General features: G+C 41.1%; 1 protein-coding gene across 1 annotated transcript; it reads left to right on the plus strand.

Annotated features, from left to right (window-relative positions):
• The first annotated feature begins 1,397 nt into the window (after positions 1-1,397).
• On the plus strand, positions 1,398-25,725 carry iffo2b (intermediate filament family orphan 2b). The gene is made up of 9 exons (XM_064351256.1): positions 1,398-2,502; positions 15,754-15,814; positions 15,949-16,044; positions 17,634-17,804; positions 18,565-18,710; positions 19,310-19,469; positions 19,760-19,858; positions 20,145-20,269; positions 20,792-25,725. The coding sequence occupies exons 1-9, from the start codon at positions 1,976-1,978 to the stop codon at positions 20,895-20,897; spliced, it is 1,491 nt and encodes a 496-aa protein (XP_064207326.1). The 5' UTR covers positions 1,398-1,975; the 3' UTR covers positions 20,898-25,725.
• The last annotated feature ends 1,914 nt before the right edge of the window (positions 25,726-27,639 follow it).

Here is a 27,639-nt window from a genome sequence, read left to right on the forward strand (position 1 = left end):
CTTTTGCCACGGGGACTGATTGATGTGAGCATTCATCTCCCCCAAATATGGCCTTTGGTCTGCTCTAGAGTTTTCATCATGCCTTATTTTTATTAGGCTATAAATAATTCAGGCACCCTGCCCAGCATTAAACAGCCGATGCAATAAAAATGCAGTATCAGGAGCTGAGCATTGAGCCTGAACCAGCTTCATGAGAAAACAAATACAGTGGCACCAAAGTCCCGTTTAAAGAGTTTTTTTCAGGGTGGGAAATGTGATCCACGCAGTGCTCAAATTAGCCTGTCCATCCTGACAAATGTTGTGAAGAGGTGGGAGAAACAGCAAGAAAAATTCACAGTCTGGCACATCCTCATCATATTGGTGCCATGCTGTAATAGGATCAGCCAACCAGCCCATGAATTTATTTGTTTAGTTTTTTTGTACTGAATCTGCAACCGAATTAGACTACGATGACTCACTGCTAAAAGTATGCAGAAAGCGATGTACTGAAAATGTTCCAACTTTGACATTTTTATGTCAAGAGTCCATACAAAAATATACAGTTCTCTCAGACCAAAATAGGTTTTAGAACATAATCTAACAGGATATAATGATTGCAACCAAGGCATGCATTGCCTTAAATTCCAAATTGGTTCCAATAACATTCCACTAAAAACAACCATTTCTGTTTACTGCTGGATGGGATTGCACATGAGTCTCAGTTTACCATTTGAATACCAAACCGACAGAAGAGAACATTCAATTTACCGAAAAGGAATGTAATTGGATCCTGTTTGTCTTGTTGGTTTCCTAAAATATGAGTAGTGTTCAGCATTCTGGTTACAATGAACCCACATCGGCAGCACTTAATTTAAACAGGGCTGTTGTTTTTCTTTTTTTAAGGTTAGACAACCAAATGTTAGACTACCAAATATAAAACATAATTATTGTCTTTGATGCATGCTCATGGGGGTTAAATGTGGAACAAAATAAGCAAAGTAAAAAACAAGTCCAAACACAAAATTAGTGTCGTCATAGAAGACAAATGCTTACATTATTATTATTAGTAGTAGTAGTAGTAGTAGTAGTATTTAGAAAAATTATCGAATAAACCTAATTAATGGCAACAGATGCATGTTTGTCATGCCAGTGAAGCAGAGAGAAACTGAACTGAGACAGTGACTTGATTTTTGATGCAGTGAATTAATGACACCAGAATATATATTTTTTCCAATTACATTTTTTTTAAATGTTCGCGCGCGAGAGAGAGAGAGAGAGAGAGAGAGAGAGAGAGAGAGAGAGAGAGAGAGAGAGAGAGAGAGAGAGAGAGAGAGAGAGAGAGAGAGAGAGAGAGAGAGAGAGAGAGAGAGAGAGAGATGTAGGCTGTTCCGCTTCTTGCAGATGAAAATGCATTTACAAAATTCAGCAGCTTGTAACACGACCCAGCGCCCCTCAGAGGCAGAGCTCAGACATAAACCGTAGGCTACCACCAGTGGCCAACAGTAGAATAACAGAGACTGGAGCAGCAGACTGAGACTGACTGATAGGTTGCACCGCAACCTAAAACGCAGCTGATATAGGAGGAAGCAAGGCTAACACGCGGCGTTCTGTAGCCCGGTATACAGCAGGCTACATGGGAATGATTTGATCGAGGGGATGCGGCATCGCCAGCTGCAATACTGTCATAATGAGCGGACAGCGGGTTTGGACCATACTGATACAAAGGATTCTTTTATTAGTGGACCTTCGTCTGAAGATGTTTTTTTAAACGATGCGGGGAGACTCAAGTCAGTGTCTGCATCAAGTCTAGCGGCCCTTTCAGCCTTATTTTAACGATTCATATCGTAGGAAACCCCGTTGAATACTGGCCTCATCTGGAGGTCATGGACAGCTTACTGATATACTGTTGTATTGCCACTTGCATCGGGGAAAAAACTGGATTATTACCATTTTGAATTAGGAAAATTTACGCTGGAGTTTCTCAAATTTTAATGAAATGATGAACTCGTTACTTTTTTCCGAGACTGCGCCAGCCGGGTTTGCCGTTGTTCCCGTTAGCGGAGCCTCAACCACCGGTTCGGGTGCGGTGCACAGTGCTCTGCGGAACGATTTGGGCTCCAACATTCATGTCTTGAAGACCCTGAACCTCCGATTCCGTTGTTTCTTGGCAAAAGTCCATGAATTGGAACGGAGAAACAAATTATTAGAAAGCCAACTACATCAAGCCTTGGAGCAAAAGCGTTACAAATCCCTCTATGCGCGTGAAACAGCGGTCCAAACCGACATTACTTCTGAATCGCTGATACCTAGACCGCCCAATCACGCCCGGCTACCTGGTACCATCTGGAGTTTCACTCATGTGAGAAGACAAGGGGAGGGGTTCGAAACGTTTCAGGGCCCCGGTGTTAGTTGGACTCACCCGGACGGTGTTGGGGTTCAAATCGATACCATCACACCTGAAATAAGAGCGCTTTATAATGTATTGGCCAAAGTCAAGCGAGAAAGAGACGAATACAAGAGAGAGTAAGTATATATCATGTGTGACTGCCTAGACCACGTTGTTCTATATCACCATCCTGTTCCTTGCCCAATAACTGTCGTTGAATGAAACCTGTTATTAATATAGCCTAAATGTAACATTAAACCTGGTAATGCTTTTTTATATATGTGGTCTATCAGTTGTTTATGATAATGACTTAAAAACTCCAAACACCCCACCCCACCACAAGCCAGAAATTCATGTTGGCGAAAAAAATGTAAATCTTTTTTGTGTGAAGGTAGGCTAGATCTGTTGCAGAAAAAGTAGGCTACTGAACAACAAACCTGTTGGAGTATTTAAATCCCGCAGACTGTAATTCATTTTCTGAAATTCAACATATTTGCGAATTCAACAGCTGATTGGACATTTGAGTAATTTTTTTCTGTACCTTTTAATAGACTTGGTTAAAAAAAATGCCTCCATGTTAACTTACTTGTTGGGTAAATGTAAAAAATCTCACTAAATTCCTCAGAATTAAGTTTTATATATAAAAAAATCTCAATACATATTTTTAGCTGGGATTGTTCAAATTATTTACATTATTTTGCAAATCTAATATTGATTAACTGAAACAAATTTGTCCTATAGTGTGGTTTTCTGTTGGATTTTGTACTTGCACCATGATGATTAGAATTCCAGATCGCTCTCCAGTGTCTTCACAGTATATTTGTGGACTCTGTCTGCATAGAGGTACTGTATTTAAACAGTGATTCATATCTTAACACATAGTGTCACATTATCCGTACTGTTATTAGCTTTGTTGGTGAAAGTGAACCTGGTGCATCTCACCGAGAGTGTTCATAAAATGAGATTGGGTGCAATAGCCAGTTTCGCAAGGTAGTTTCTGCCCCAGCAACTAACCATCAGATCACCAGTCTTTGTTCCTGATTCCAAATATTATGTAGAAATGATAGATGTTTTTGTCTCTTTTTGGAGAACTGAAACAAACTGGCTGTTTGTTTCTTCATGTTGAACAGATCACCAAGGAAATAGTGAACGTGTCAAGCTTCCTCTTCCTCTTCTTCTGTTTGTGATTTACAGTACCAGTACTTACTGTAATATTATGCACAGATATTTTCAGTGGTGAAATGGCACATGATACCTGGAACATTTCCATGGCTCTCCATAAACTGAATTCAGAAAATATGTGACGTGTTTAAGAATATTTGCACCTATGAAAATGATAAAGTCATTTTTGTGGTAATGAAGAATAACATAAAATCAACCTGTTTACAAATAGGCAGTCCAGTCATGGCAGGGAAGTCTTGACATGCTTATGAAGGGCCTAATGTGGGTATAGATTATCATCTGCAGAAGGAGAAATGTCCCTCCCCTCCCCATAAATTTGTAGATGTGTTGCAATCTTCAAGTTCAATTCGTACTTCTGCTGACAGTCCAGAATTTAAAATGTAAAATCTAGAATGAGGAGAGAACCATGTATATAATTTAATGTCTTTCATTCCAGTAAATACAACTGAGCATGCTATTGGTTGGTCATGTGCATAGAGGCCCAGAAAAACAAAAAGTACAGTAGAGACAGTGTATGAGATTCGGTGGTTTTTACAGTACTTTCAAGGGTGGCGTGTGAGCATAAGAATAATGAAAGTAATCTTTTCTCATTATAGAATAGAAGTATAGAAAGTACTAATTTCTTCCTGGAAGATATTTAATTACATTGCATACAGTATGTAATTATCGGTGAGTTTTGTCAGTATTTGTAGAACAGGTATTTTAATAAAACCACACAGTGCTAAAATCTGTGACTCAGAATATCTGAACCCTTAGGAGGAGCAGTGCAGGAAATGGAGACTCAGTGTTGGGCATGCACAAGGTTCACAAAAAGTCCCTGCTTCAGAGGGAACCACTTTAAACATCTCATAACTATGAAAAATGAGACATTCAGGGCTTCCCCTAGTGTTTGTTACTGTCAAGCATTCATCTGGTCTGTTAATTTTTTATTGCATCTGTTTTAGATTCCTGCTTGGTTTGGGCTTCTAATCAAAGGAGCCCATTTTCTTTCAGTGCAAACTTCAGCTTTTTAAAACACTTAATAACAGGCCTGGTTATGTAGGTGAAGGATATGTAGGGCTGAGTCAGCCTATATTTTCCCAGTAGCCATCCTAAAGTTTTTAGCCTTTTTTTTGCTATATAACTGACCATTTGTATTCTGTATGGCCAATCATCAAAACATCACGTTTGGTCATCATAGGGGATTGAGCAAAGGGCAAATTCTCAACCGATGAAACCCCTCCATCTGTCCCAGCAGTGTTGGGCTGCTGCTGCAGTAATCTCTGTGATGTAATGCAAGGTGTGAATAAAACATCCACTCTTAATGCAGTGTTTATCTTCAACTGGCACAGCCTCCAACGGGATGTCATTTTTCATACGAAGCTGTTCTCTCCCAATGGAGGGGATGACAGTTTCTTTTGGTGTGAGGAAAAGCTGACTATTCTGTGGGCAGGAGGGTGATTGTGAGCTCATGAGGTGAGAGTTTACACCTGTGATGCACACTCCCAGCACCTTCCGGAATGCACAGTCTCCCAGCAGGCGGGAGCCATGGCCTAGGCGGCAGTGCTTGGCATTGAGAGATTAAATCCCCACAACTCTAATAGGAAAACCCAGGCCGTCCTGATCGGAACTTTTGGGGAGTTGCCTTTCAGATTTATTCTAGGAGGCCGCTGCCGGGGCATTGGTCTGTCTGCAGGCTAGCTGTGTGTGTGTGTGTGTGTGTGCCTATGTTTGTGTGTGTTTGCGTGCATTCATGTATGTGCAGATTGTAGTGACCAGCACCGCTGTAATCCTCATAAACAGAGCTGGTAAAGGCTAGAGGAAATCAATCCCCAGAATCCTGCTCTTGTATACATCACTTCCAGTGGCAGGATTGGTGCCTCAGGGCTATGTTGTTTCCTGCAGAATGGGTTGGCTTTGGAAGGGGACCCATGACAGCTTCCAGATGTAGGTTACTACAGGCAGACTGAGGGACCTTGTGGAACACAGGCACCATTTTCTTTTCTACATTGTGTATTTGAGGGGTGACTAGAGTATGGATTTGAGGGGTGATCTAGGAGCATGGTTGGTACACCAGTCAAAGGCGCTGGTTTTTGGGGTTATTTATAACATATTTATGATGTTTTTTTTTTTGTTGTGTTTTTCATATTTTGGAAGGTACATTTGCACTAATCCAAATGGGCAGGTGCCAAAGAGTTAACATCCCTGTGGGCTTGTGCATGCTAAACTGGTGCTGAAGGTAGTAAGAGATAGTGAAAATGGCTTCCTGGAAGGATAGAATGATGAATTGTATGAGAAAATAGTGAGGCACTGACATGGCAGCGAGGGGATGGCGATTCCCACAAAAATGCGTACTTCTGGGCATGTCCCCACACTGCTGTGTTCCCTGAGGCACAAAAAATTATTTTAAAATCAAAATCATGTGATGTAAACTTTTCTAAAGCCTGTAATATGGAGGAAGTCCCTTACCAGTCACCACAGACATTAGGTAGAAAATACCCAGGGTTCTCTGCTAACATTAAGTTAGTATTTTAACTTAAGCTTTCACTTAGCTGTTTACAGTGAGGTTATGTATTTATATTTTATAAATTCAGCCTTTTTGGAGAGATGAATAGACAGCTCCTGTTGGCAATGGGTAATGGTTAGCAAACTTTACTAATGCTGAATGTTAGCTATGCCTGCATGCACATTAGTGTAACTGAGTGGTTGGTTAGCTAATTAATTGACAGCTATATATCATCATCTGATAGCTAGATTGGCCTGTTACCAGTCTTAGAGCACAGAGTGCACTTACTACGTCAAACTCATGTGTGTGTTGTGAGCCAGCACAAAAACATACCTCAAATTAGTCAAGTATATACATCATCCATTAGAAAAACATACTTACATAGATATATTTTAGGCTGTTAGAAAGTTTCATTTGTCTTTATTATTCATGGGATGAAAAAGGTTTAACAGTTAATGTAGCATTGTTCAATGTATTGTTGATATTGCTTATTGGAGAGCTCATCATATGAGCCAGGTTAGCGACTGTTTTCAGCTAAAACAGGCGGTTTGTATAATTTGTTTCCTTTCTTATTTGGGCAATGTGAAAACCATGCCCCTGCTGCTGCCACACACTTCTTACGATACACTGGATCTTAAGATTCCACCAACCGCAAATTCCAAATTTATTGCTTAATTCTAATTCCATATCCCTTCAGCATTTGTGTAACGGAGATACTTACAGCATGTAGAGCAAGAGAGACAATCTTTTAACCCTCAGCAGTGTCACCCCATTGGGTATACATAACCAACCACCACTGAGCTTCTCCTACTCTGCCTTCAGCTCACTATGAAGTGTGGTGCAGACAGTGGTGTTGCTTTTCATTTCGTGACAGAAATATGTACGCACATGCAAATGATATGCCAAACAGGTTAAAACCAAATTAGGTCCTTGCACCACGATACTCCTTTTTACACTGCTCCGCTTTCTTAGTTTCTCTCTTTCACTCCCTTTCTTCTCTCTTCCATCATACCATTCTCTCTCCTTCCTCTCTCTATTGTAAATGTAATTAATTGTCAGGTCAGATAAACCCTTGAGGGTTATAAGAAATATAAGAAATCTGGGGGATTTCTTATATGTTGCTCAATGTGCTGATGTATTAAATCTTTATTTATGTAGGCACACAGTATGATGAATAGATGACAGTCTTCTGAATTTCTGTGTTCGCATGGGAACAGTGAACAGTGGGTGGGAACATCCTGTCATTTTTGAGAGATTCCTGCATTTAATTTCTCTAAGGGTTACTGAATGTTACTAAAAGGACAATTTGTTCCAGGTATCCAGTACTGAAGTTGTTATTTCTTAATATGGAAATGTTCCATACGTAGTATTTGTAGAGTCTCTGTAGTGTAGCTTGTTTATTGCTTACAAATGCTTGGCTATGTGATAAGGCTAATATCATATAACTGAATTTATTCTTTTACAGCATGGTCATAATTCACTATTCAAACATACCAGCTGGACAAAACTCACAGTAACTGTCTGGGACATTCCACCATATTTATGATTTAAAAGGAGTTCTTGCGCTTGAAATTGAGCTGTTTGTCCTGTGTGTGCTCCCTCCTCCATGGGGGACAGTTTTTTAATTATTACCCCAAGGTGGATCCGAGGCTGTGAAACAATAGAAATGGAAAGAGAAAACAGAAAAATGAAACCAGACAAAAAGGAATGGTAGGACCATTACTAGCACATTTAGAAAACATAAACAATATAGGTGTAACAATTGTAATTAAAAATTGGTAAGACAGCAATACAAGCAATGGCTAAAGTGTTCACATAGTTATAGCTGTGGGTTTGTGAAAAGATCAGTGTTTTCCTCTGCTAATTATTTAGGATCAGGTACACTAATAACATTCTTGGTCCTGAAAGCTTTATTGTGTGACTCATAATAAAGCTCCCTGTTGTTTTGTTGTTTTCTTTCCCGGAATGAAATACCAGCTCAGGAAGGGGAATTCAGGATTTTTTCTGCATTGTGGTGTTTGTTGCTGGTTCAGATAAATATTACAAATATTTTGAGCTCTGGGTTTTGTGCTGGCTGTCAGATCTGTATTTGTGGATTAAATGTTTATCATTTTTAACATTGATTGGGATACTTTGGCAAAGTAAGTCCCCAGTTAGCTTTAATACACATACACACACACATCAAAGAAACTCAGAATATCTTGTTATCTATAAGTCTGTTGGCCCAAATTGAGAAAAATCAGGAAAAGGTTGGAGTATTCTGTAATGCATCCAAGCGCCTAGATTTGCATAAGAGCATGTGTTATATTTAACAACAGGTAGCGTGAACTAGTATATACCGACACAGATGTTTTTGAAATATGGGAGTTTTGTATTTTGAGATATCTTGGAAACATAGGAATGCCTTTGAAACTGCTGTGAGAGAAGCAAATTTCTCCTACGTCAGGATCTCATATGCAGGAAATGACATCAGAGGATATTGTGGCCTCAGGCAGCAGGTTTTTTGTGAAGGTGTCCTAATGCAGGGCCTTGTCTGAGTCTCTTGTAGACAGGCATATATCAGCACTGTAACCAACCTCTCCTCATATCTCTGGCCTCTGAATTTCTCAAGTTTACTTGTGCCATGTCAGGGGAGGCAAGACCTTTTGAGTCTGAAAGACTGAGGGAAGAACTAGAACAATAATTGTATTCCCCATAATGCCAAGGGGCCTCTATGTCTTTTTTATAGAGCTGGAATCGAGATGAGAATGAACCAGTGGATGGCAGTTTTCTGCTCTTTAGTTCTGAGTGATCACCAGCTGGGAAATTACATCTCTCTCCAACACACCAGGTCAGGGAAAGTGGTCTCTTCGTGACACTTACAGAGATTCATAGGCCTGAATTTGATCAAAATTTGTCCTTAAAGGCATACTATGCAGGTTTTTTTGCGGCCCTTCTAGATTCTGTGTTTATAGTCAAAGACGTCTCCTCCTTTGTCCTCAACCCCGCCCACACTTCTGTTGAGGATGCACCCTCGAACGCAAAATTTCAAGCGAAGAGGTGGTCCAAGATATTGAAAATAGCATTTTTAGCAACATGAATAATTCCATATAGATTGTACCAGTAATTAGGCAGTGTTATAACAATCTTTACACCGAGTTCACCGCTTAGCATATGAGAACATCGAATGGTAGCTACCAGCTAACATTTCTGTACTAATAAGAGGCCCCACCCTGTGTTCCAACCAAGGCTTCAACCAAACCAGCCTAGGCATGGATGTGTTGTACGTTAATTAGCTATGAGCTACCTATCATATTGGCTCAGTAATCCTGTGAGATAGGGTTCAGTTCTTCAGGGAATAATAGACTGGTTACCCTTCTGACCACTCTAAAGCACACTGTCTGTTATTAAGTCTCTTCAGCTCTTCCTCTCCAGTTTCTGTGATTTCTGTATGAATCAGTCGTGTGAAGCTTCCAGGTGCCAGTTTTATCTCTTTGGTAATACTACATCAAATTGCTTTACAGTGAAACCATTAACAAAATGCAGACATACGAAATGAACCTTAGAAATGATCCTATCTCTGTACCCTAAAGGCTTTACAGATTAACAAAATGAAACATAATGGAGCCTTGTTGTTTTTGTGAGTTTTTTTTTTTTGCATAACACATTGTGCCAACAATGGGACATTTGTGCTCAAACAACTTGCTGCCCTAAAAAGTTAAGCATCGCAAATTTTAGTAAGGGTGCTCCACTCCCTCTAGAAAATGAATACGTACAGTAATTATATTAAGCCAAAGAAGTGACATTTGTACATCTCAAAACTCAGGAAGGCAGAGGCAGTGTGTGTGTCAGTGTGAGGTAGCCCTTGGAAAATGAGAAGCCCCTTTTGCTGTAGTGTTATTTTAGTCATGTCTTGCTGTCACAGACACAGGGTTAACTCTGGAAAAACCAGGTTGTTTAACGGAGCTGTTTTTGAACAAGGTATTCATATTCTCTATGATATTTAAGGGCTTGGATGCTTAGTCCAAGAGAGCCTCTGGGGTGTCTATTTTGCTGACGTACTGAGCTGTGTCAGCACTGTTCACTCATAGATCACCTAGACTCCAGTCCAAACAGACCACAAAGATAGCTGAGCTATCATGAACCATCAATAGACTGCTATATGAATGACGACCAAATTTGGTTAGCACAAAGGGGTCTTTGTTTTTCTTACTTCTGACGAAGCATCTCAATGAAGATTGTAAAATCCTGACAGTATGACTTCAGTGTTGTAGAGAGTTAGTGAGCCACACCCCCTCCACTTGGGTGTGATGATATTGCGCTCGGCCCGCATTTGGGGACAGCAAATACCAGTTCAGGCGCTCTTAACATGGTTTTTTCCAAAAAAATACAAAATTTTGAAAACTTTAGGAGCACATTTATACATCCAAATTTATTTTTCCAGTTAGCACGCATCAATTTTCAGGAGTAAATGCTCATAAAATGGGAGCACGGTGGAACTCTGCTTTAACCACCTCCTTCTGGGGTGCTTTTACCTCAGCTAGCCTTCAATGGGTCTGTATAACACCTGGATTATACTGTATCAGATTATTTTAGGATCCCAGTGTTAGCAGTAGGCTCTTGGTTATTTTGGTGTGGCCTATTTGAGGTGCTGTATTTCTGGTTGTGGCGGAAACATTCCCACAATGCAGTCTTTATCTCTGAACTTCAAATGTGCCTCTGAACTTCAGGCATGTCATGAAACAGAACCTGGCATATGCCATCTCTCTACAATATGACTTTGTCCTGGGACTCAGACTGTACCATACCATACACAAATACATATCGACCTTGGTTTTATGGGGCCTGGCACTTCATCCTCTTTGGGTTACCAATCAACTTTACTGTTTCTGGGTTGTGCCCGGTGGACATGTTTGGAATGAAGGTGCTATATGAAATGAGAATGGTATGGACAATGGTCATTGTCAACTTACAGTGCGTGAGTTATGGGTAGATTAGGCATTTATTGGATATGGGATGTCCTTTTACTATGTGAGGCACAACGTTGCTGGGGTAGAAAATTCAAGCCGAGAAAGAGAGAGAGAAAGAGTGGATTGGAGAGAAAGAATGACACAGGATGATTAGAGAGCTGAATGAGGAGAAAAGAGTGACAAAAAGAAAATAATACAATGGAAACGGGGTTGACATCCAGAGAAATGTGGAGGGGAAAGACAGAATAGAGGGGACAGAGTGTAAGAGGGAATGAGATATGGATTGTGAAAATGAGTGGAACTTAGAAATGTGAGGAGACATTGGGAAAGGACTGGAGTAGAGAAAAAGAGGGAAAGAGAAGTCAGGTTACATTTGACCTGTTTGAGGCGCTATGCACTCAGTTGACCTGCGATCTGTGAGTGGGGAGGGGGAGAACTTCTCTGCTGTCTCTCTGAGTGGGATCAGTTCAGTGATCATCACGTCCCACGACAGTCAAACTTCATAGATCAAATAAAGCCATCTCTTTGACACCAAATCAATAACCTCTGCAGTCTCTCACTGTGTGATGATCAACAAACTGACTGGCTTATTCTGTCATGGTTCCTCATCTGTGCTCACCTAAATGGAATGGTTTTGGGTAGTAGTAATTGGTTATCCTAGTACATTGTAGATTGAGTGGTAGACTCACACACACACACACACACACTCAGTGACACAGAAATAGACATTTGCTTTTTATCATGTGAAATGAAGGGAAGAGAGAAACAGAGACAGAGATCTAGAGCCGAAGCTCAGCAATTTGGGATAACTGATCAAAAAGCTCCTATTGTGCAGGGCTGCCATCTTTAGTGTTTATCATTCCTCTGGCATACATGAACATGGCATGCAGGAACAGTGCCATCCAAAAATTTGTGAACTTACAGAAATCCAATTTGTTTAAAGATAAACATGAAGGAAACAAGCACTGTGAAGTATGAAGTTGAGTTGGGATAAAGGAAATGCTGTTTGCAGATTCTTGCAAGGGTTAATCATCTGAACCTCTAACAGATGGCAGAACATGATTCAGATCTGACTCATTCAGAATGGATGTGAACTGGAAACTTTGTTGTGGCTAGATATGAGGTTTGGATTGCTGTGGAGGCTGCAGGAAAGAGCGGGTCTCGCTTTGTCATCTACCAGCTGTTTTTGAAGGCTGCCATCAACACAGGAAATTTCACACAAAATCAGACCTAAGTAAAACAACTCATATCCTGAGTTCCTATGTTTGTGTGTTTGTGTGTGTGAGTGTGAGAGAGAGAGAGAAAGAGAGAGGGGTGTTGAAGCTCTCCCCTGACTCTCCTGAATCTGGATGGTGTTATTACAGACAGAGCCATCGCTAGACTAAATAATCTTATCCCTGTTCCCATGGCTACAGGGCAATGCTAAATCTTGTGTCACGGATGTTTTAATGTAATGTAATATTTGCAATCCAGCCTATATTCCCTCAGATTTGTTCTCTGAATGTTTTTTAAGGGTGCAATTAAAATGCAAAAGCTAAAGTTACCATGTTCTGAAGTTCTGACTTCCAAAATAACAATAAATCGGCTGGTTAATTGTAAGTTGATGTGTTACAGTTAAACACTTCTAACGTGATGTGGCATGGATTTCAACTTTGATGGATGTCGTTGTTGGGCACATATATTTCTGGTAACATACATTTTGGCTCTGCCCTAGTCTATCTGTCTGCTTTTATTTTGGGTGCAACTGGAGCAGTAAAGCAGCAGTATCTCCATTCCATACTGTCATAACCCCAAAATTCATTTCATTCACTAGTTGTGTTTTGACAGCCCATTGAAGAACCCCTTTCTCAAAATATTGGAACGTGTTTGTAATCATTCAGAAAATTGTGTGTAATATAGGCAATGAGCCTGGTGTCACATTGGGTATCTACATGCTTTGAACCTACTGTAGTAACAGGCCAAGCAGAGCTGTTCCGCTGAGAATGCCAAGTAAAGATGTGGCTGGGGATGGAGCACAGACACAGGCATCCATTGACAGATGAGGCTAGCCTGTTGTGCCCTTGTAAGGTGACCTTCTGTTATACTGTCTCTCAAAAGGAATACAGAATTAGAGGGCCAGACCTCTCTGGGAAAAATCACAGTGAAGGATTGTAGAGTATTTCTGGGAGCGTCTAGCGTTTGGTTTTGGATTTTGTTGAAAACAATAACCTAAGACTTATGACTTAAGGCACAAAAGAGTCCTGTGCCTTTGCCACATGATTGCTCTGACCTCATGATGTCTGGGGAATGGTCCAGCTGGTCTCAAGCCTGCCACAGGCTGTGCTAAAACAGGGTAGAGCAGGTGATGAGGCCACAGACACACCATATCAGGTCATATCAGTCCCAAAGTGAGGTGTAATACATTTGTGACATCAGTCTATTAGTATGATTGAGTTTTGATATAATAAGCTGTAAGAGTGTGATTCTCAAATATCCGGGATGGTGTGTTCTGATTAGTTGAGCTGATCTGCACAGCAATGAATTAGCTATAATGGCTTGACAAGCTGATCACTGGTGTTGTGAAGGTGCTAAAATGTCTGTAATAGAGGTGTATTACACATATTTGTCCCAGAGCAGAATGTCTACATTGTGCAGAGAAAGTGATGTGCTGTACCCGAGAAGGAAGTGAGGCACTTTACTTGAGAAGGAAACAAGGTAGTGGAGTACCTACTGTACAGAGGAAGTGATGTGCTCTACCTGAGAGGGAAGTGAGACAGTGCCTTGCCTGCAGAGGTAATAATACACTATACCTGAAGGGATGATGCACTGCCATACCTGCAGAGGAAGCAATGTTTTATAACTGGAGACTGTAAGTAATGTGGTATGCTTGCAGAGGAAATTATGTGTGCGATTTGTAGAGGACATGTTGCTGTCCTTCATCCCGCTGCCCTTCTAACCATGCAGTGGGGAGTTTAAACCCGGCAACACAGTACGGCCAGCTCTTTGAGAACAGTATCTGGCTCAGTAGCCACTGAAACCCAGCCAGGGATGCAATTCACTAAACAGACAGCACAGAGACAATGATACTCACAACGTGACAAATCAAGCGTCAATAAGAACTAGAGTAATCAGGCACCAAAATGCTGCCCCTCTGCTTTTACTGGTGTAGTGTTTATGGCACATTTAAACCTTTACAACATTAACTGAGAAGTAGTGGAAAAGGGACTGAATGAACTGAACAAGATAAGCTGCTGAGGACTGCCTCCTTTTTTCAGGCTCATGATGTCATTGGCATGGTTAGGGTTTGTGTTTGTGGTACCATGGCAACAAAGAGGAAGCAGTCATAGTCAGACAGTGGCTGCACTTGACATCTCTAGCCTGCACAAAAAACCTTTGGTTCCAGTAGCTCCTCCCACTTAATCATTTTTATGATGTGAAGAAAAGGAGAATCATGCCTATAAGTAATACTTTTGAATAGGAAGTTGTTTGTGAGTCTTCGGTCCTAATATGTATTACTTGCCCCTTTATTTAACATCATGGATGCACATGCTGACATTTTGTATTTTTTATGGAAGTGCTATCAGAAAGGTTTTGGCCAGGCCTACTCCACCCACAAAGACAAAATACTATAAACATGCTGGATGCTGGAAGAAGGAGTAAATTTGTCGGGACAGCCTGGCGGTCATGCTGGTAACACACTGTGGGAACTTACTTGAGGGTTGCCATGGTGATGTCTAGTGGTCTCTCAAGAACAATATATATAATTTATGTGAAAGAAAGATAGTAAAATAATTAACAATGGACAGTTAGTAATAGTCATGAACTAGCTACTGTAAATAAAATAAAGTTTGTCTATGAGCATGATATCGTCAATCCACCGAGTTTGTCCTGGTCAAAATGTTCTTTCCCATCAGCTCATAACAACGACATATTGCTGGTAATAAACAATGTCCAAATTTCCCTCAGAGCCACGATTTCGTCTTTCTACAAAATGCTGCTTATGTTCCACTCTTTTTTTAAACCACCAAGGTCCCCGAGTCTTTTATATTTTAAGGCGCCTGTGGTGGTTTGGTGGTTTCTGTCTTCTTGTGATTTGAATGGAAACTATTTTCTCTCAGTTTATTTATGCAGCTGAAATCTGTGTTATGAAAGCCTGGCTGCCTCGTGCTTTAGGGGGCTGAGGCACATCAGTGTCGCTGAGCTGAACATACATGGAAATGTCTCATAGACACACAGGACTGCCCAGAAGTAAATTCCTTTATATCTTATAATCTTTTATATCTATAATCTGTATAAGGTATTGGTTTGCTTAAACAACCCATTCATTCATTCATATGTTTATTCATGCATCTTTTTAAATGGGACCATGTGTAATGTCTGACATATCACATTTTAATGAAACAATTTTTCTATGCATAGGAGCCCACTTTTATTAATAGTTTTGCGCCTGTCTTGTCTTGTATATTCATAATGCCAGTGTGATAATGTATATCAATGCTGTTGAGGGGAGCTAGACTGTTGTTAAGCCACATGTTAAGGTTTAGAACTGGATGAGTCATTGACACATATTTGATCATTAACAGGCATAAATCTTCTTTTTTTCTGTGAAATATTGTTAGACTATGTGCTAGACTATGTGCCTTTGGCTATAGGACAGTGGCTGGAGTGCTTAACCACGGTCTGTGTAGCACTGTTGATGTTTAGCCTGATGTCCAGGCCAGCTCAGCATGAGGGCTGTAGTGGGCTGGCACAGACATGGTCCTGACCACACACATGCACACCTCTCTCTGCAGATGGGAGGAGGAGCTGTCCAGGAGGCAGCAGATGGAGGCGATGGTGGAGGCCCTGCAGGAGGTGAGGGAGTGACACCACTTCACTGTATGCTGTATGCTTCCTCAGTGTTGAGTCTGTGTTCACCGGATGTTGTGTACGCTGTGTCGAGTCCTGCATGTGAGAGGTCAAGCTTGTGTGTTTGAATGTTTCCTCAGAGTGCCCAGGAGTCTGAGATCATCCAGGAGGAGCTGAATGAGAAGGTAGACAGGCTGAAGGCTGAGCTGGTGGTCTTCAAGAGTCTTATGAGTGAAGTGAGTGGTCACTAGCTTCTCAGTCTCTCTCTCATACCCCTCTGAGACTGGCTATTACCATGGTCTATACTGTCCTCAGAGTTCCACTCAATGCTCTCCTTTTTGGATTCCAATCACTCTACCATCCTTAGATTTCAATCACTATACAATACTTGGATATCAATCACCATACTATCCTTAGATATCAAACATTATACTACCCTTGGATAGCAATCATTTTACTGTCCTTGGATATCAACCACTATACTATCATTGGATATCAGTCACCCTACACTTCTTGAGATGCCATCACTGTTCTGTCCTGGAGAGACCTGCTATGAAAACTGATCTGTACAGATAATATGAAAAGGTTTTTTACTGAATGGATGGCAGATTTCTGTTGTGCTAGTTAGCATGTAATGCTAATGTCACATGACTCTTGTTTTAATTGTTGCCAATGTGTGTGTGGATGTTAATTGTGTATTTATGTCTGCTTCACTGTGTGTGAGTTTTTGTACGTTGGGTGGCTCAGGTCTAAGGTGGAAAAGGCACCACCTACTTTGAATTTTTTACTGCAGTGGAAAAATATTCCAGAGCAAAAATAGAAAAAAAAAACTTAGCGCCTTCCAGGGAAGTATTCAGCAATAAACACTGCGCTACAATGACCAGGCATATAAAGAATGCATATTGGAGACCTTTAGTCCTGCTTAACGACTTACTGTGTTCTCATGGCTCAGGAACTCGGAATTCAGCTGACTGCTGTGATAGACTGCTGCTGGCCAGCTCTACCTACTCAAGACGAGAACGAATATACAAAATTAACGGAGAGCAGCCCTGGGCTTCCTCTGAGATGTTTCGTTGCGACTCACCGTGCCAGCGCTCTGTTTAAGTAGTCCCTATATCTGTTACTCGGCTCCTGGGGGGGAAGTGATCCCAGCTGTCACTGCAGCTCATTGCCTTTAAAAATGGAGACGTGAAGCATCTGCCCATGTGTTGAGCTTAGCGCTGATGTCACAGATTCCTGTGATGCGGTGAGGTTATATCTGAAGAATTTGGCCTGCTTTGCTGTTTCTTCCGGTAAAGGGCACTTGGCAACAGCCCTATGCTCAGGATAACTCCCTTTTAAGCTCAGAATTCCAAAGGAGGAATCTGGTCCTGAAAGTAAGATAAGAACTTACCACCCTGTAAGTGATTGAGCTGGTATGGAGTGACACTCTTTCAGAATGCTGTATATGAATGTTGGCATCTAATGCAATACTCACAGAGATGTCTTGAAAACAACTCTTCTGTGTGAACTGTGTGTCAGTTTGGCCCCCCCCCCCCCCCCCCCCACACCTTCGAAAAACCATTCAACCCCTAAACACAGCACTTTTCTTCAGAGTTTAAAACAGCTATGTTTGAAAACAGAGGTGAAGTTGTCAATACGGACAAGGCCAGGGGGATAACTCTGGGGTGGAGTCCAATAATTCAGGGACCAATCATACGCTGGTTCTTCTGGTCAGTTGGATGATAAAGCTGGAAGAGATTACTGCTGATGTGTGAGAACTGGAGAAAATACACTGTAGTGTTATTGCCGCAGTATTTCTGACCCTGAACTCCTTCCTCCTCAGCAAATGTCAGAACTGGACACCAAAATCCAGGAGAAGGCCAGGAAGGTGGACATGGACATCTGCCGGCGCATCGACATCACGGCTAAGCTCTGCGACGTGGCGCAGCAGCGCAACTCCGAGGACATGTCCAAGATGTTCCAAGTCAGCCCGTCCAGAGCCCCACTAGACAGAGTGCGTAAAATTATGAGCCCGTCCACAGCCCCACTAGACAGGGTGCGCAAAACTGTTTGACTGGCCCAGCCCGGCCCTGCCCTGCACAGAGTTTATATACACCACAGTCCTTGACCTGCACACACACGCCCACACAGCACTGCTTTTGTGCTGATTCTGTGTCTTTCCCTCAATGCGCAGGGTTATCACATTGCAGTGGCAGGGATGGCGTAAGTCCAGACCTTAGCCACAGTTAGAGGATGCTCTCTGCAGCTAGTGCTTTTTAAAGGCTCTCGTTTTAATGTGTGGCATGCAGCCTGTATTTACTTTTACTATCAGTGTTTACAAAAGAGTAAAACATAGGAATGAAGTAATAGCAATCCCTGAAGCATGTGACTTTTGATTTTAATTGGACAGTTAAGACTGATGCAAGGTCATCCTTGACAGATGTAAGCTGTCAATTTACAATGTACAATTTAAGTATTTTGTTAATAGTGCGGGTAGTAAATGAACACTTTGAGGTGTGCAGGTGATTACCAAACTCATTGTGAGGTGTGTCAGGCTTAAATACAATTGTATAAGGTGCTCAGGTGGTAATTGAGTGATGGGTGTTCAATTGATTACTGATCACAGTCAGGTGCACAGATAATTATTGATAATTATAGGTTTGTGAGGTGTGCTGTGGATAACATCACTATGTGAGATGCACAGTGCATTTATCGAGTATAGTGTGTGAGGTCCACAGAGCACTTACTAAGCACTGAGTGTCTCTGGTCTCCAGGGGGCAGTGTCACGTAGGAGGAAGGAACGTAAGGCAGTGTCAGATGAAGAGAGCTCAGAGATGGATGCGGACCCCAGCACCTCTGAGGAAGAAGTGACCGGATCCCTCAACATCACAGATGAGATGAAGCGCATGCTTAACCACCTGTGAGTGCCCCCTACTGACCTCTTCAGTTAGTGTCATTTTACCCTGGTCTGGAAGAGGAACTGCACACACAGTGATTTTCCTGGTCGCACAGTATGTGCTTCTTGTAAAAGTGCCAGCTTTTCTACTGACTTGCCATGAAGGAATTTTCTGTGCTGCATATGGTCCTAGTTTAAACTTTGAATCTTGTTGTGATGGTTTAGTGTTGTAATGCCACCATTTGGCAATGTGTAGAACTGCATCCATAACTTGACTTCTTAAATTCAGACATGTGAAGTCTGTGGCCTTTTATCCAACCATGTTATTTCCTATGACAGAGACAACAGGGCATATTCTTTGTTCTGTTGTCTCCTCCTCTCTTTCTTTCTCTCCCTCTCTCTCCCCCTCTCTGTGTTGATTCCCTGTTGAATGCATGGCTTCTTATTGGTCTTCCCCTCTTTCTGCTCTCCGTACCTTCATACTCTTCAGTCCATTTCCTGCTCTCCTCTGGCTTTTCCCATTTCTCCATATCACCCCCTCCCTTTCTCCAACCCTTGCTCTATCTAGCACATTCTGTATTTCCCTGGTACACAACGTGTTCAGATAATTGCTCTGTTGCCAGGAGGGAGACCTTTGACATTGACGATGACTGCGACAGTCTGACCTGGGAGGAGAATGAGGACACCCTGCTGCTGTGGGAGGACTTCACCAACTTCAACACCCCCTCGGCCATCTGTGCAGCTGCCTGCGCAGTTGACTGCCACGGGGATGGACTGGAGCCGGTGAGCAGATGCAGCAAATGCTGCAGCACACCAGCATTAGCGCACATGTCATCGTCTGTAGAATCTAGACCAGAATGGTGCTGCTTCTAATTTTCCCCACGACTCACACTAGAGCGTGCTTTAGTGTCTTAAGAAAATGTGCACTGAAGCAATGATGGCAGCACTTAATGATTAGTACCTGTACGGTAAAATGTTGAGTTTTAATTGAACTCTTAATAGCGAACTCTCAGAGCTGATTTAACACTGAATATTTTACTTTGTAAGTGGCCCATGCTCTTGCACACTCCCAGGTTTCTCAGGATGGCAGCTTGGGCAGCCTGATCGATGAGACGGAGTCTCTTTTCAAGACCAGAGACCAGGAGTACCAGGAGACCATCGGGCTGATCGAGGTGTGTGTTTGTGTGTGCGTGCGTGTTTGTGTGCCTGCATTGAAGCTTTCCCCAAATCCACTGGTTCCTCGGAATGGGGGCGTTAGTACAGAGCAAACTCTTTCATCTGGTGATTTTCATAATTAGGCCTCTCCCTGTTTCCATGGTTATGGGGCAAACCCAAATCTTGCTGTCTCAGCTATTAGGTCAGGTTTGATTTTGTTGTCTTCTGCAGTTGCCTAAAATTGATGAGTCAGAAGAGCGCATGCCAAGAGTATAGCTTTGATTCCTTTCCTCGCTCCCTCAGCTGGAGTTGGCCACAGCGAAGAGTGACATGAACCGACACCTTCAGGAGTACATGGAGATCTGCAGCATGAAGAGGGGGTTGGATGTGCAGATGGAGACCTGCAGGAGGATGATAAAGGGAGGCAGGTGAGGCTCTACTGAGTATAAACTGATACCACCACGTACACACAGACAGCTCCGAATTCATACTGATGCCACTTAGTACTGCCTGTACCACTGAATACATAGTAATGCCACTGAGTACCTATTATACCACTGAACATATACAGATACCTATATTTATATCACTGAATACATACACATACCACTGAGTACATATTATGGAATACACCCACATACCCGGGGTGGCACGGAGGTGCAGTGTTGCCTCACAGGAAGAAGGTTCCTGGATTCCACTGTGTAGATACTGTAGCACTGAATACATACAAACCCTAATGTATACATACACACACTGTACTGATACCAGTGACTACATATAGGGCCTCACTGATACCATGCAGGTTAATACTGTGTGCATATAGCATATAGTACTGCCCTGTATTCCAAATTAATACAGGGCAGTATTAGGTACACATAGTATTAATGAGTCCTCACTATCTTGTGTGATTTGTATGTACAAATCCCCACCTCCACTCCTCCCCTCGGCAGAAACTCTCCGTCCTTCAGTTCAGTGGCGAGCAGTGACTCGGCAAACACTGACGAGATCCAGGACGAGCTAGAGAAAGACGGGGACACCGAGGGTCCAATCAGCTGATGGCCGCGTCCGTCCCGCTCCACGTACCCACCAGCCAACTCCCAGCTCACATTACAAGGGACACAGAGTTCACCTCCGCACACTGACCAGCAGGCCACTCCCACATCCCGACGACTGGTGCTCAACATCCCCCCTCCTACAGAAACGGTGGTGGGTTTATGACGTTAAAACAGGGAAAACCACAAAGAGTCTTCTGCACTGTCAGAACCTGTCTCCATAACGCTCCTCACCAGCTTTAATTATCAGGAAATTACAGTGTTTCACCATCGGCTGGGTCAGACCACTCTTTACCACAGAGTCCTGCCTCTTCCCGAGGACCCTCTTCAGGGGATTCCCTAGGCTGTCTGCTCACACTTTGGGCCCTTGACTGGATGAAAATTGTTGTGCAGGCAGAGAAAGTTGTGGGGATTCAGGTGTTCATACAAAAATGGTAAAAGTGAAATTACTGCATTCACAAGAAAGCCCTAAATGAATACCAGAATTTCAGAGGCCAGATCCCTGACCGAAAAGTGTCAAAATAAAGTCTTGTGTGTTGCATTTATTTCTCAGAGGAGAATGATTCAAAGGATTGTAAATTGAGACTAAGTGAATGTCTGAAATGTCCTAGACATCAGAGCGGAGAGCAGAATCCCTCAGTACCTGCAACACTGACCAGAATACCAGATCACTGCTCGTAATATCCTCCACCAAATCCCGACCCCTACAATTCACCCATTTGTGTAGTGTAAAAATCCTCAACAGGGCCTCCATAACTCTTCGCTTCCAGTTTGCTCTGCTCAGGTACTACTTGTCTACCTTTCAGCTGCACTGATCCGTATTCCAGTTGTCACAATTATGTTAACATCATTTTTCAGAGTGGGAATAGTACAGTTCATCCTTAGATCAGAATGCTTTAGTGCGTTCTTTTTGCAAGAGAAATTAAAGGTTTACTTACCTAAAAAAACAGCATAAGGAATTTAGTTCTGTACCAAGGCAAGTTATCCTAAAGGACAGAACAGACATGTTTGAGGAAAAAGTACAGTTATTCATATTACGGCTGTCCATGCTGTACTCTGTTAGCCACAAGGCTAAGGGAAAGAGTACAAAACCACGTGCCTCCTTATTGATATGGCGTGAATGTATGTGGACTGCCTTACTACCCTGTAATTTTTTGGCATTTTGTGATTTAATGCTCATTTATTATGCTGCAAATTGATCTGCAAAAAATGTAGCCTTAAATATTTTTTACTTAGGAATTTGTTTATTTGAGACAATTTCAGTTCATCCTTATATTTCAACGAATGTCCAGTATTTTATATTGAACAGTCATTGTCACAAAGTGAATTTTTTGCAGTGATGTATGTGTCCAGGTGAGGGCGCTATGACACAAGTAACACACTAATACTTTAGACACCAGCTTGGCCAGTCCAGTATTTCTCTTATTTTTCTCAGACATGTTGTTATATGACCACCTAGGTGATTTATAGTTCAGTTTAGTTATAGATTAGTTATAGTTATATAGTAGGCTTCGTTTTTAGGTTAAAGCATTAATCAGTCACCCAATCCATGAACTTGCATCACAGACTAGACCAACGTTGCCTTCTCTTACTACCTAGTGTTTCTTCTTGGTCAGAAAAACAGTCTGCTGTTCCCTCTCATTTATTTATCTTTATTCTGTTTTGATCAACAAAAGAAGCTGTTGTCTATATATGAGGTTTGTTGTCTGTTGATCAAACCTCAGTGGCCTTTTCAAATACGTTCTGTGTAATTTATGAATCTTGTTGTACATAATCATACTGTTCTAGTCACATATTTATGTGTTTTTGAGAGCTCTGTTTTTAATTTTAAGCATCTGTTTAGACAAATTACCCAGCCTGCAAAGTCATGATGTGATGTGGAGGGGAGAATATAAGGCCACAAGTAGGGCTTAAATGCTTATTTTAAAAATGTAATTTTGCTGTATCTGCCAGATTTTAACTGTTTTGTGGGGGCTACATTCATCCAAGGGGAGAGAAACAATACTAATAGTGGAGGGAGACATTACAGTCTGTAATCCAGATGGTTAGTTAATGCATGATCAAATGATTGATGAACCTTTTAATTTAAAGTGAAATAGCAGCCATTTTACTATTCAGATTGTAAAGAAAAGATGAGAGTGCTTCAAAAATAATAGTCAATAGAATTGCGCACTGTGATGCAAGTATTTTCACATAGGGACAAAATAAACTGGCCTGGAAAGGGAATCACTGATAGTCAAAAGGGTTTGAGAGATAAATAACTGTTCTTAGACCTCTTGCTGATAAAAAAAGAGAAAAGTGAAGCCTGGGTCAGTCTCCCTAACTGATCCTCCTGTTGTGGTTCCAGACTGAAACAGGCGTTACAGGGGCGAGAGGCCAGGACCCCACAGAGAATAATGCCTCATTATCTCCGGTGTGTTTACACTGCAGCTCTGAATGGGTCCTTCTCACAGCATGTCGTAAAAGGGTTTGTTTTCGTTTGGCTAAATGCCTTAAGAGGTTTATTGCACTCATTGGAATGAAACTCTTGCGGAATGGCCTAGCAGCTAATTACTAACCCAGAAATGATCATTGGTTGCATCTGAAGCACTCAACTCCTGTATTTATCAGTATTTCTTTGTCTGGTTTGTTTATTCTTCAGTGTTCATAGATTGTGGGGGACAGAGCCATCTCTACTTCAGCTAATTCCCCCACAAGTGTTTGAGTAATGTTCCCATGCCAACCAAGTCTCTGTTTAGTGTGATAGTCTACACTAGCCGGCATTTCAGGGTAATAAATTTTAAATTCTGTAAAGAATTTTCACTCAGACTTCACAAATGTAAAAAGCCTCACACTCTTAGCTGTGTGGCCACTGTATGCTGTAAGCACAATGGCCAAATCAGCTGCAAAAAGGGCCTCAGTGGACAATCTCTACAATGCATCAGACTGATAAGAGGACTTCATATCCTTGAACAAGATGATGAAACACATTTGGAATTACAATTTTCCAGACTTTTGTTAATAAACACTCCATCCCTTTTGTATTTTACTGAACTTTTAGCCTCCTTAAGCAGCTTCAAATGTGAGCTTGTTGAAAAGCATGAGGGACACTCCCTGACAAGCTGAGAACTGCACACGTTATAATCAAACAGATGCATTTTACTTTAACAACAATATTTTCCAAGTGATGGCCAAATTACCTATAAGAGGCTCAATGCAGAGTGAAAAGAAAACCACACAGTGGTTTATTCTTACTTTGTAGAAATGCTATTCAGTTCTGACCCAGCAGGGCTGCTCACCAGGGGGTTTTTCAGCTGCTTTTAAGTCACTGGTACACTCAGAACTGAAAAGGCAAATAAATTTGCTGAGTCCAGGTATACAGTGCATGGTTCAATCAGATGGTTAAATGGCAAAATGTGGTAAAAGGCTGAAAGTAATGCAATCCTCCAGGGTCAGGACTGAGTAGCTATGAAGATGCTGTGGGAGTCGAAAATTATGGATGGGAACCACTGTTTAAGCTTGAGTATTATCAGAGAAGACTCTCTTGCTGTCATCTTGGCAAAGGGAGGGTGTATAGAGTGGGTGCCAATAATTGTGACGTGTATTTTTCAGAATACAATTTTGCATTTCTCTGATCAATGATATTACAATAAGATAAAAATGTTTCTTACTGATGAGCATAGAAATAATTTGATAAACAAAGTTAATTTTATCCGGCATTTTTGCTAATATTAATAGAGGCTAATATTAAAAGACCAATGTACCTAGTTAGCCTTTTTTGGCTTACTGTGTATCCTATTCTGTTAACAAATTTACCAAAGTACTGTCACAATTATCATCATTTCCATTAGCCATTACCAAGTAGCACTAAATGTGTATGTGTGTGTGTAGGTAGCACTTCACAATAAGTGTCTATTAATAACTAATATTATTTAATGCCTTAATTATCATGAATATGTCATTAACTACTGCATGAACAGAGGGTGATTAACATTAACTAAAGAATTATCAAGTGTACTTATTAATAATGTTTCTTTCCTCTATTTTATTTTTATTTATTTTTATTTAACCAGGAAAACCCATTCTTTCCTCTATCTGTCTATGCTGAACATTTAGGGTGCAAATACTCACGTTAACAATCTGTAACTAATCAATAAGTGTTAATGTGAGTTTTTGTACCCTGAATGTTCAGCATGGTCAGATAAGAGGAATAGCACTAATAAATACAGTTAATAATTCCTTTTTTAACATCAGTCATGCTCTCTTCATGCAGTAGTAAATGGCTTATTGATAATAACTAAGACATTAAATAATTAATTGCAAGTGTGTGTCAGAGAGAGAGCGAGAGAAAGTGCATGTAGTCAGAACAACTTTTGCTCCCACATCTATGACTATTTGAATATTGAACTGTTGATGACACCAATGGAGGTGTCACTTCAACAGGTTATCAGGTCATATCTGAACCATCTCTCTGGACCTCCTGCTAACCAAACAAATGACTAGTCTCACTGTGAATGTGGTTGCAAAAAGGCAGAAAGAGCAGAGGAAGTCTTGGTCAGCTGCAGGTGTTGTTTGTTTTGGATACATTAACGTCATTGCCGTTACAGTTTTGTTTTATCATTTTCCGCAATGCACATCAGCCTACCACATTCTCTGTAGTCCTTTTTCTTTTCTTTTGTATCATTGTATGCAGTACAGTGCACTATACACTCTACAGCTGTTTCCCTATGAAATCAGTTTAAATGGTAGCATTTGTTATTTTGATTATGGAGACGTTTTATTTAATAATTGCAAATGTACATGGTGTGAGACTAAAATAAAAAAAATGTAATAAAATGGTGGTTAATGGGTAATACTGTGACTGAATTCTGAATTGCTGATTGGATTATTCTTTGCAGTTTTATAAAATATGCAGAACAGAAGCTCCAAAAGACACACCTCAAGTGATGTTCAGTTCATTTTTCATTGACTGAGCTTTCCTTAGTACTCCTAAAAATGTTACTATGCAAGCATGACAAAAGTAGGAAACAAATCCGTGTTTACCTCCATTCAAAAGTGCTGGTACATTTTAACCAGTATTAAACAGCTTACCATTGATATAATGCAATAGATAGCAAAAACAATTGAGGCAAGAAATGTCATCAAATTGTGCTACAGACATTCTGAGGAGGCAGCTAGATGCAGTTTCATTTTCAGTCTGTTGAAACTTAACACAGTCTGTGGATATGAATACTTGCATAAATGCAAGTATTGTTTGCTGCTGTACCACTATTCGGAATTATAACAGCTGCATGTGCTGTGCTGGTATCAGACACTCAAGGGCACAAGTTTTTGCTCAAACCCCTCTACTCCATCAAGCCAGTGGCGCAATAATGGTAAAGCCCTCTCACGGGAAGAAAAATCTAAAAAAATATTTGATACCATCATACAGTTGGGATGGGAATAAAACAAACCTGTTACAGTATCACAGAAAATAAATTTAGGTAAGCGCCTGCCCTCTCTCTGTGCCACAACGTAAAGTGTGGAGAGTCATCTTTAAAGTGATAAAATGCTCTCTGCCTCAGGTGCCTCCATGTGTTCGTAGCATTCTTATCACAAGGATCAAATCAGAAAACCCTGCAGTGCAGATTACGTTATGCTTATGTCATTTTAACGGCTGGAGAGTAGGAACGGAGAACGTGACACGCCACCCCAGTAATATAATCAGCAGATCTGTGCCGCATTATTCCTTGTAAACACAGCAGCGCATGACCTTGAGCTCGAGGACAGTCTCCACACAGACGTCACTGTTGCCAGATTTGCGCCACCAGACTTTTTTTTTTTTTTCGTTTTTTTGAGTGGCTGTTCAAACAACTGACCACCAGAGAGGGCTAAAGCACCTTACAAAGGGAGTCTTGATAAATTAGGGGTACTAGAGAATGGTTTCACATTGCTAAGATTTGAAAAATTATGTTTTAAATATTCTGTAAATTTGTTCTTGGTGGTGTACAAAAAACTATGCTTTGTGCAAAGATAAATTTGAAGGTTAATGTGTTTTATTAATAGGGGATACCAACCTACCAACACAATTTTGCTGTGGCTGATGTCGCATAAATGAAAAACATCACAATTTCTTGAGAAGAAAAACAAGAGGAGTCATCTAAAATGTCAAATGCCCTTCTGAATTTCATTGTATTCCTATGAAGCCAGATTAGACGTGTATCTCTATTTACTAATTTCCTTTTTACATTTTTTTGTTGCACCGTGCCCCTGATTTTATTGTATGTCCCTTCCACTATTGATATTTTTCTCTGGCTCTCTCATCCTGATTTAACAGTTATTTGAACTACATAACTATAAGCACAAGCATTATTACCCATCCCCCACGTCCAATTAACTGTCTCATGAGAGTCTGCATGGAAAATGAAACAAAACTGTGTCACAGGAGAAAATGAACAAGACTGGGTAGATAATTTCACATTCTCATCATTCAAACTGAGCCTTCTGTGGCTCAATGTGATACATCTCACAGGAATTTTTTTTTTTACTTTGTTAGGACTCATGTCGTGTGTTTAATTAAGAAATATTTGGATGAAGAAACACTAACCTATAGTAATCTGCATTTGATAATATGCGTTTTTGTATGCTGCAGTTGTGTGTGCATGTCCATATTTTTGCAAGTCTGTTTTAGAGTGGAAGCATTACGTATTTAAGCAAATGTAGACCGTTTTTCACACCTGTCTTTGGGTCATGACCTCTACCAGCATTCCAGAACGTCTCTCTCTCTC

This window comes from Anguilla rostrata, chromosome 9, assembly GCF_018555375.3.
Source record: "Anguilla rostrata isolate EN2019 chromosome 9, ASM1855537v3, whole genome shotgun sequence".
Classification (NCBI taxonomy): Eukaryota; Metazoa; Chordata; class Actinopteri; order Anguilliformes; family Anguillidae; genus Anguilla; species Anguilla rostrata.

Coding starts and splice junctions, on each gene's coding strand:
- iffo2b (XM_064351256.1), top strand. CDS start 1,976: ATGATGAACTCGTTACTTTTTTCCGAGACTGCGCCAGCCGGGTTTGCC. Junction 15,815..15,948: donor TGGTGGAGGCCCTGCAGGAG/GTGAGGGAGTGA, acceptor ATGTTTCCTCAG/AGTGCCCAGGAGTCTGAGAT. Junction 17,805..18,564: donor CCAGAGCCCCACTAGACAGA/GTGCGTAAAATT, acceptor TCTGGTCTCCAG/GGGGCAGTGTCACGTAGGAG.